Source organism: Capra hircus, chromosome 19, assembly GCF_001704415.2.
Source record: "Capra hircus breed San Clemente chromosome 19, ASM170441v1, whole genome shotgun sequence".
Lineage (NCBI taxonomy): Eukaryota > Metazoa > Chordata > Mammalia > Artiodactyla > Bovidae > Capra > Capra hircus.
In genome coordinates this window covers 9,866,165-9,877,323 of record NC_030826.1, presented here as the reverse complement: position 1 = coordinate 9,877,323, position 11,159 = coordinate 9,866,165, and the positions used below count along the sequence as shown (strand labels likewise).

General features: G+C 39.7%; 1 protein-coding gene across 1 annotated transcript in view; it reads right to left on the bottom strand.

Moving 5' to 3' along the window:
- The window catches only part of GDPD1 (glycerophosphodiester phosphodiesterase domain containing 1), a 49,305-nt gene continuing 47,129 nt past the window's right edge, over positions 8,984-11,159 (bottom strand). Inside the window, exon 10 of the mRNA XM_005693113.3 lies at positions 8,984-10,303. Coding sequence (XP_005693170.1) covers positions 10,181-10,303 — 123 coding nt within the window. The 3' untranslated portion in view covers positions 8,984-10,180. The remainder of the gene's footprint in view (positions 10,304-11,159) is intronic.

Below are 11,159 nucleotides of genomic sequence, written 5' to 3'. Positions count from 1 at the left end.
TCTCCCACATTTTGCACTTGTGGTTTCCTCTGCCAAAAGCACTATTCCCTCAGGCTTTATTTCATGCTTCAGGCTGAAATGCCACCTCCACAGAGAGGACTTCCCTGGTCACTGAAGTTGCTACCTGCTTCCTCAATTTTCTATCACATCCTAGTTAGTCATGATTAAGTTGCTTCCCTCTCAGTTGAATATCTTCTTTTAAGGGCAGGAACTGTGTCTTGTTACCTCTGTATCCATAACACTTGGCCCAATGACAGGCACATGGGGACACTTAGAGTTGTTGACTGAATGAATAACTAAGTGACTTAAGTGAAGGACTGTTGCTGAAGCTGAAGTGCCAATACTTTGGCCACCTCCTGGAAGAGCTGACTCATTGGAAAAGACCCTGATGCTGGGAAAGATTGAAGGTAGGAGGAGAAGGGGACGACAGAGGATGAGATGGTTGGATGGCATCACTGACTTGATGCATATGAGTTTGAGCAAACTCCGGGAGATAGTGTACAACAGGGAAGCCTGGAGTGCTGCAGCCCATGAGGTCATGAGGAGTCAGACATGACTGAGTGACTGAACAACAACAATGCAAGGTGTTAACAGTAGGGGAAACTGAGAAAGGGAAAAGGGGTATATAAGAGCATTCTATGCTATTGGCTTGATTGCCTGTGAACCTAAAACTGCTCAAACAAAACCAAGGCTATTATTTTTTTTTAAAGGAAAATAAATTTAAAAAACAGTAAGGTTGGTTTTCAAACTGGTCAATGAAAGAGTTAACATAACATTTAACAAGCTTAGGTACAGAAAGAATCTAATCAAAAGGGAACCCTCCTACACTGTTGGTGGGAATGTAAATTGGTGCAGCCATTATGGAAAAAGCAGTATGAAGGTTCCTCAAGAAGCTAAAAATAGAGCTGCCGTATAATCCAGCAATCCCACACCTGGGCATATATCTGGATAAAACCAATTCGGAGAGATACATGCATCCCTATGTTCACAGCAGCACTATTTACAATAGCTAAAACCCAGAAAAAACCTAAATGTCCATTGACAGATGAATACCTAGAGAAGATGTGCCATAGATCACACAATGGAATACTACTCAGCCATAAAAGGAATGAAATTATACCATTTGCAGCAACATGGATGGACCTGGAGATCATCGTACTAAATGAAGTCAGAAAGAGAAAGACAAATTCTATGTGATATCCCTTATATGTGGAATCTACAATATGACACAAATAAACTTACCTATTAAGTAGGAACAGACTCACAGACATAGCGGCTGCAGGGGAGGAGCAGAGGGATGGATTAGGAGTTTGGGATTAGTAGAAGCAAGCTGTTACATATAGAATGGATAAGCCAAAAGGCCTTACTGTATAACCTAGGGAACTATATTCAACAACCTATAATCAGCCATAATGGAAAAGAATATGAAAAAGAATATGTGCGTGTATATATATATATATATATATATATATATATATATATATGAGTGAATCACTTTGCTCTGTGCCAGAAATTAACACACTGTAAATCATCGATACTTCTATAAAATAAAAAATTTATTAAATTACTTTACTGAAAAAAAAGAAAGTAGGGGGAAGCCTTGAAATTTTGCATTGAAAATATTCATTTATTAAATTTCGGTTGTGCTGGGTCTTCGGCTTTCTCTAGCTGCGGCGAGCATGGGATACTCTTTGTTCCAGCGTGTGGGCTTCTCATCGTGGTGGCTTCTCTCGCTGGGAGCACGGGCTCTAGGGTGCTCCGGCTCGGTCGTTGTGGTACACGGGCTTAGTTGCTCTGAGGCATGTGGAATCTTCCAGGACGAAGAGCCTGTGTCCTCTGCATTGGCAGGTGGATTCTCAACTGCTGGACCACCAGGGAAGTCTGAAAATCTGCATTTCTGACTAACTTCCCAGGTGAATTGGTCAGGGAACGAGTAGGAAACACATGCCTAGTCAAATCAGACTAGTCTGAGTATTGTTTAATGAGAGATAATTTACAAAGGTATGAGGAAACCACAAGGATAGTAAAACGTCCGAGGACTAGTCATAGTGCTCTTGCCACCCATAGAATGAAGAAAACTTGGGGCTGTTACTGGAACCTGAGAGGAAAGTGTTCTGGAGACAGAGCCACCTCGAAGGAAGCTTGCCCTTCAGACAAAGGACTCAGCCAGCCCAAACTGGTTTTATGGAAAGGAACCTGAGAGCAATACCATGCACTCTCTCTGTTCTGTCTCCTGTCATACTGGGGCTCCCCATTGGCCAAGCAGGAAGGAGACTCCAGGTAGGCATAGGGATCCGGTTACTGCCGGGAGCCAGCATGGGGAATCCCGCCTGTGGCAAAGGTCATGAGGAAAGGGATCTGACAAACACAAAGGCGGGATCAGGCCTCAGGGGTCCCCCTGGACTTTCTTGAGCATCTACTCCCCAAACCAGAGTCTGACTGCTTTACTGTGTTATGCTTTCCACCTACTCCTCTGACATTAACAGGGGGCTGTCCCCCCACCACCTTTTTCTGGAAAAAGTTAATTTAGAGCTTTCAGATAATAAGTCTCCTGGGCATAATAAGAGTGTTCCAATCCAAAAACCCCTCTGATGGCTTTCTAGCCTGCCTGACAGGTTTATCTGGACTCTTACAGCTACGCATGTGATTGTTTACAGCCTCCCGACTGTGAGAGGCACAGGAAGCTTAAAACATCCTAGGAATGTAGGGGCTTCTGAGGAGTCAAAATCATTAGAATAGGACTGATTAAGGGTTTCAATGTTGAGCCAATACTTGCTGCAATGTTTTCATATCTTTTACTTGTTGATGTAGTTGGTATGTAGAAAAAACAGGTAGTAGCCCTTGCATTAGCAACATTAGATCTTTGAGTTAAGTGCTTTCTTTGTTATAACCCACTGCACCTTTGTTCTACAGGAATGTAACTTTATTTAGTACTTTGAGGGTGATGCAGATTAAAGAAAAAACACTTCAAGGGAAAATGAGTTTTCTGGTTGATAGACATTTATCTGGGAAGAGAGCCATAAAAATGTTAACAGGCCTCTTGGCCAGAAGATAATGTAAATTACCTAGACCTTTTGTATACGGGAAGGCATGCAAAAAGAAAGCCTGGTCTCAATAAGGATCAGGACTGTTGCCCCTGCATAACTCTGCATATTCCATTATTTCTTTATGTACAACTTGGGGTATATAAGCTGCCTTTGAAAATAAAGTTGTGGGTCTTGCACCGATGCTTGGCTCCCCCATGTCGTTCTTTCCTTATTCTGCCTTTTTAGGCTAAATTCCCATCTGGAGCATAGAGGCTCGCCGTGTCTTCTCATTTGCCTGGGCTTCTAAGACCCACGTGAGAGGGAGCCCAAGATGGGGCACCCTCTGCTATTCAAGCGGGCGCCTGTGGCCTATGTAGACGGTGTAAGCCCCTTGTCTCAGGGCTTTATTGGCTTTCTATGTAAACCAAGGAATATGGCCTCTTTTCTCCTCTATTTTCTCCTCTACACTATTCTTTCCTAATCTCTCTTTATATCTTTAATTAAATAATTCTTTCCTAATCACCAACTCCATCCCTGCTTCAAATTCCCTGGATCCACCGGGGCTGGACCCCATCAGGTAACATTTTACCTGTAAGGTTTGACTTCCTCAGCTAGAAAAAATTAAAGCATATGTAATAAAATATTAACTGTTGTCAATCCTGGGTGTTAGATTCACAAATGTTTAATGTTAGTTTTTATTTTTATCTGAGATCTCGGGATTTCTCAGAAAAGTGGTGGTAGGTTTCCATCTGCTTCCATGTTTAATGGTTTTGGTCACTGATAGAACATCAATTATTGATTCCTATCTCCACGTCACATTGTTTAAGTAACACTATTACATATAAAATAGATAACTAATAAAGACCTACTGTATAGCACAGGGAACTCTTCTTAATACTCCGTAATAACCTATATGGGAAAAGAATCTAAAAAAGAGTAGATATATGAATAACAGATTCACTTTCCTATACAGCAGAAACTAATACAACATTTTAAATCAGCTATACTCCAATTAAAAAAAATGTCATGTCAGAGAACAATATATACATTTGATGTGTGGAAATTTTCTTTTCTGCAGCTTTTATTTGGAAATTTTACTTTTCGTAGGATCATAATACTACCTCCCCTTTATCTGGTTTTTGATATTTTTCTTAGCACTGAATAGTGAATTGAAGATAAATTTAAAAAATCAGAGTGGGTACAAAGGTTAAGATGGAGAAGGAAATGGAAGCCTACTCCAGTATTCTTGCCTGGAGAATCCCATGCACAGAAGCGTTTGGTGGGCTACAGTCCATGGGGTCACAAAGGGTCGGACACGACGGAAGTGACTTCGGTTCAGTCGGTTCAGTCGCTCAGTCGTGTCCGACTCTTTGTGACCCCATGAATGGCAGCACGCCAGGCCTCCCTGTCCATCACCATCTCCCGGAGTTCACTCAGACTCACGTCCATCAGGTCCGTGATGCCATCCAGTCATTTCATCCTGGGTCGTCCCCTTCTCCTGCCCCCAATCTCTCCCAGCACCAATGTCTTTTCCAATGAGTCAACTCTTCGCATGAGGTGGCCAAAGTACTGGAGCTTCAGCTTTAGCATCATTCTTTCCAAAGAAATCCCAGGGCTGATCTCCTTCAGAATGGACTGGTTGGATCTCCTTGCAGTCCAAGGGACCCTCAAGAGTCTTCTCCAACACCACAGTTCAAATGCATCAATTCTTTGGCACTCGGCCTTCTTCACAGTCCAACTCTCACATCCATACATGACCACAGGAAAAACCATAGCCTTGACTAGACGGACCTTAGTCGGCGAAGTAATGTCTCTGCTTTTGAATATGCTATCTAGGTTAGTCATAACTTTCCTTCCAAGGAGTAAGCGTCTTTTAATTTCATGGGTGCAGTCACCATCTGCAGTGATTTTGGAGCCCAGAAAAATTAAGTCTGACACTGTTTCCACTGTTTCCCCATCTATTTCCCATGAAGTGATGGGACCAGATGCCATGATCTTCATTTTCTGCATGTTGAGCTTTAAGCCAACTTTTTCACTCTCCATTTTCACTTTCATCAAGAGGCTTTTTAGTTCCTCTTCACTTTCTGCCATAAAGGTGGTGTCATCTGCATATCTGAGGTTATTGATATTTCTCCTGGCAATCTTGATTCCGGCTTGTGCTTCTTCCAGCCCAGCGTTTCTCATGATGTACTCTGCATAGAAGTTAAATAAGCAGGGTGACAATATACAGCCTTGAGGTACTCCTTTTCCTATTTGACCATAAAGGACCATAAATCCTTGAGGAACTGATTGAAAAAGGCTTAGAATGAGGAAAGAAGAGAAGGAGGTTCTACTTAAGGCTGAAGAGAGAAAGATCTTCAATCAAAGATTATAGAAGCAAAAAAAATTTTTTGCAGGATTCTTTTTGTAAGTCAAAATTTATGTGAAACTCACATAGGAAATAGAAAAAAAGGGGAACAACTCTTGTGAAACCTGCTCAGCTATACTTGCTCAGTCCCGTGTTAGCATAACCATCCCAGCAGAAGGCCCAGTCTCAGGGCTTCAAGAAACGAAAAACTAGTCCATGCATATTTGTTTCCAAATATCTGCACACATTTCTCCAGATTATGAGACTCGAAAGATTTTAGAAACACAAAAGTGAAACAGTGATTAGACTCAGATGGTTTGAAGTCAGACTGCCTGGGTTTGAGTATCAGATTGGACTCTGATTAGCACTGTGAATTGGAGAGGCATTTAGCCTCCAGTCCTTTTTAAAAAGGACAAAATAATACCACCCACCTTGTAGGACTGACACAGGAATTTTAATGGGATGATATACATACAATAAGAAGGAAAAAGAAAAACTATTGGACAAACAAGACCAATGTATTTGTATTATTTTTCATAAGCAATGAGTTAAAATTATGGCTGTTTTTTAGAACATTTTTTTTATTGTGGTAAAAGTCACATAATATAAAACATGAGACCATCATACAGAGTGAAGTAAGTCAGAAAGAGAAAAACAAATATCGTATATTAACGCATAGAGGTTGGATCTAGAAAAATGGTACAGATGAACCTATTTGCAAAGCAGAAATAGAGACATAGACATGGAGAACAAACGTTTGGATACCAAGTTGGTGGGGGGGTGGCAGGAGGGGTGGATTGGGAGATTGATATTGACCTATGTACACTACTATGCCTGTTTTGCTAAGAGTTCTCTATCAAAAGAAAACTTTTTGATAGAGTTTTGAAAGAAATGGACATGAATGAGCAGGAAAGAATGTTATCATTCAACCTCACTATAGAATGAATCATGCTATTCACAATGCAGGCAGCCTCTGGTGGCATAGCAACCTATTCAAATTGCAAGCAGAATACCAAGAAGGAACTGTATAAAATCACATCTGAAGTGCTAGCTGCACAGTACCTAAAATGTACACAAAACTCCTAAATCTATTCTTCCAGATCTATCCTTTCATTCTTAAGGCTAATATACCTAAATTCAAATGCTTTTCTGTCATTTCAGAGATTATCCAAAACATACCATTTTTACCACCCAACGGCTTCTCCTGTCTCCAAGTTCCCCATTTGCCTGCAGCTTTGGAGTCAGTAGTGAACTTCCTCTTCCCCTTTTAAACTCACCTAGGCACCAGCTCTTCCTACTTCTCCCCTTACAGAGATGTGTAGATGCATTGTTGCCTTACTTACATGGCCACCCCTTTCATCTGGACCCTTATTACTTCCTGCCTGGATTGCTGCAAGTTTCCATCTGGTGAACTACTGCCAAATTTTTATGCAATCTCATGTTAACTGGATCCGTATAGCCTTCTGACCTGGTGTCTGGACCGTCATCTGGTCTGGGCTTACGTTATTTCAGATTATAGGATGACCCAACTCCTCAAACATTATATCCTGTCAGTGATATACAGAAGAGGCAGGAAAGCTAAACATCACTTTAGCTTTATGAATTGTCTTGGTATGCTCCCAGCATCCTAAACTCTTTGCCTCCTTGACCTCTTTAGTCCTGATCTTGTTTTGGTGCCTGGCCTCTGACTGCTATTTACATTTTCCTTGTGGTACTGAAATGATGATGTTATATTACTGCCCAGCCATTTCAGTTCTTAATGTCTTAAGTTTAGCCACCTACTTGACACACAACTTTCAACTCACAATGAATACTTCAACCTTGTATTCATGGCTCTCTCTCCTTAATTGAAAAGGAAATTTTTACTTTTATCCATGGTGGAGCTCTCTTTTTTTAAACCTTTCCAGGGCCACCATGTTGTACAACTCAAAGCATAATCATTCATATTGTATTTTGTGTTAATGGTTTCTCATACTAGAACACACTACTGTAGTGGGAATTTCTAATAATGTACACTCACAGCCTTGAGAAATTTCATAGAAATAGCACCTGGAAAAACAGCATATATCAAGAAGCTGTGTTGAGGATGTATCAACAATGATGAAAAACATTTTTCATGTTTTCCTTAGAATAATAGCCTTCTTACAGACCCCAAGGCCAGACCCAGAAGGGAGTATGACTGGGGTCATGAAAGCATGGACCTTGGAACAGCAGGTCAGCGTTAGGTATGAACACCGCCTACACACTTGCTGACTGTTCCCGAGACCATCCCACGAGGGAACGGCCTGGGGTGAAAACAAGATCTGGCCTATGTCAGTGCAGTGCCTTGGGAAAGATCGATCAAGGAAAGTTTTGTAGTCTACAGTCAGGAGCAACAGCTGGACTCACAGTGGACTCTGCACCTCAGTCCAACAGAGGCTGCAGGCCCCCGACCCACTGCACCAGATTTCGTGTTCTGCTCTCATTCTCGTTGCTCGCTCCTGGACACTTAGGGCAACACACTACAATTTTTATTTTGTTGTCTTTTCCTAACACACTGCAGCGATTTTATCTCTACAGTTGTGGTGACTAGATGGCCACCTAGAGCCAGGGCCCCACCCCAATTTCTAGAACCTGTCCTGGCCAGAAAGGAGCGGCTGAACAGCTCTGGTACTCAGTACCAACGTAACCCTGTAATTAGCCCAATGTTATCCTCTGTTCTTTCAGTCCTATTAAATGAGGTTTTTTCCAAGCTCTGGATCCTAGTTCTGCTAACCTGTGTCCTGTTTTACCTGATGACATGCCTCAGACCTAGTCCTACAGAGAAGCTTTGCAACTTCAAAGCAAAAGTTCCTCAAACCAACCTACCAACTGTTGTCCATTGGCATGTATTTAGAATTCCGTTGGTATGCTGGACTAGACCCATAGCAGGGTCTATCAAATCTACTGCCACCTTTATCCCAGCAAAAGGATCTAATTACATCGTCTGACCACTTCTTTAGCCTTCATGCTGTGTGCCATGCCTAGCAGTATGTTTCATTATGAAAGGATATTTAACATCTTTTAAAATGTGATGCCCCAATCAGAAAAGCAATGTTCAGATGTTATCTGATGACAAATGTGAACTCTGTTGTTACAGATACTATACTTTTATTAAGTGAGTTGAAGTCACCTTGACTATAAAATCATCAAATTTTTAAAACATGATTTTCTAAACATCTTTGCCATAGTGGGTACTTTCTCTTTTACTGATTGACACAAAATATATGCTGGTCTTATAATATGAACTGCATCATAACTGAATCACAACAAAGCAAATTTGGAACACGGAAACTGTAAAAAAGAATTATATCAGTGATGATCTAAAGCATCTCTAGCAACTATAATCATAAGTTATATACGTGAAAGTGAAAATGACAGATTTAATGGATTTACCTGCCCAAGTTATTTATTCAAATGCCAAGAGGCAATTTACCATAAAAGTGTTTCCATATTTTATTTTCCTTATATGAGAGAGAAGTCTCAGGTGTGTTTACTTATATTATCAATTTACCACCTCATTAAATTCTGGAAAAATATTATAAGGCATATTTGGAATTATAACAGCAGAAAAGAAAACACCAATGAATTCTTTTGTTCTTGAAATTTTTATTTCAGTTTAAACAAAAAAGAAATGTTACTTATGTCATCCAGGGACAGGTGGGACATCCTTCACAACTGTTAGCTGGTAAAGGTCCAAATGAGAGGTGTAATCTAGGTCTAAGATGCTTATTGTTCCAGTTTATATTTACTTTCCAAAGAGATAATGAAAATAAGTCAAAAAGATGATAAAACAGATTTATATGAAGTCACATTAGAAAATCTGATAAAGTGATGTCTAATGCTTTGGGAAATTCTGTTCCCACTTAATACTCAGAAGAATAAACTCTTAAAGATCAGGAGCAGGTGGTTTATCCTATACATATTAGACACGATGATATGCACTTTCATCAGTTTGTTATGATTGTTAGGACTCAAGATGTTATTTAAAATCTAGATGTAGGCCCAGACAGTTGGTCAATGCTAACAATGGAAAATGTACATTTCGTTAGAGGAAACAAAAATCTGACTATTAGCATCTTGTCTTAATTTACAATTAAGTCCAATTTTAATTTTTACCAAAAAAAGAAATACAGCAGCAATTGTTACACACCTGAAAAAGATTCCAAATAGAATGTCCCTATTGACAACAACAACCAAGAAATTCGAATTCAGTCTACAGATTTTATTTCTGATCATGTAACAAACTTTCAGTTATTTCTTTGAGTCTGCCTCTGTTAACAATGTACAACTTGTCAGATAATTACATCACTGATTTCCAAGCTCTCTTTCCACAACATTTTTCCCCTTTAACTAAAGGTGTACCTAGAAATAATGAGACAACCTGAATAGCTGTAATGACCTTCAATAATTCTGTCTTACTAATTAGTTGATCTTATTCCAGTGAAGGCTAATTTCAAATTTATCCAACAGCCTTTGATTTCAGAATTACTTATGATAGTAGAATACTGCATCAAATACAGAAATCTTGATCAAGAATCTTCTACTTACATCTCATAAACAATTATCTTTCTAAACAAATTATTTACAAATGTAAAATATGCAATATTGTTTAAAATAAATATACAATATATAGTTTCTACATTCTCAGACAGGCTTAAAAATGAGGTAATAAACACTTAACTGATTAAACCTTTTGCCATTCTGGAAATGGCTTAGGGAAATAATGAAACAATTTCTTCTTAGGTTTTTTCATGTTTTCTTTGAATGCTTCTGAGTACATCCTTTTCTATTCTGAAAAACTATGTAAAAAATCCTTAAGCTTCGTTGGATAGTCTGTCATCACCCCAGTTGCTCCCAAATCAAAGGCTCTTTTGTATTCCTGCTCTTCATTTAATACCCAAATGTACACCTGAAAATTAGAAAAATGAGAAGAAGAAATTTTAAAACAGCAAATTATCTTTATGTTAGCATGTATCCACCACAATCTCAGTACACTTAGAAACAACCTTTTAATAACCTGCAATTTAAAGTTTTTCTGGTAAGTGGTCTGAGGTGACCTCTAAAAATGGTCTGCTATTCACTTAACCCAGAAAACTCCACAAAATCATGTAAATCAAGAGGTTCAAATCTTCAGGCTCCCTTTAAGAACACTTGTGAAACTGCCCGGGCCATTAAGGGTATGCATATCTGGAAAACCACCAAGTATTTGAAGGATGTCACTTTACAGAAGCAACGTGCGTGCCATTCCATCATTACAGTGGTGGAAGTGCTTAGGTATGCGCAGGCCAAACAGTGGGGCTGGACACTGGGTCAGTGGCCCAAAAAGTGCTGAATTTTTACTGCACATGTGCAAAAATGCAGAGTCATGCTGAACTTAAAGGCTTAGATGTAGACTCTAGATGTAGATTCTCTGGTCACTGAGCACATTTTGGTGAGCAAATCTCACAAGGCGTGGGTAGGACTTACAGAGCTCATGGTCAGATCAGCCCAGACATGAGCTCTCCCTGTCCCACTGAGATGACCCTTACTGAAAAAGAAGAGATAATTGTTCCTAAACCAGAAGAGGAGCTTATACAGAAGAAAAAGATACCCAGGAAAAAACTGAAGAAATAAATAACTTATGGCCTCGGAATAAATGCTGCAAAAAGAAAGAAAGAAAGAAAGAAAGAAAGCAGCAGCAGCAAATAAAAGCCAAAAACAAAAAACTCTGCAATTTAAAGAAATCATTGAGCCCTTTAAACAAATTCCACTTTGCTCACTATCCC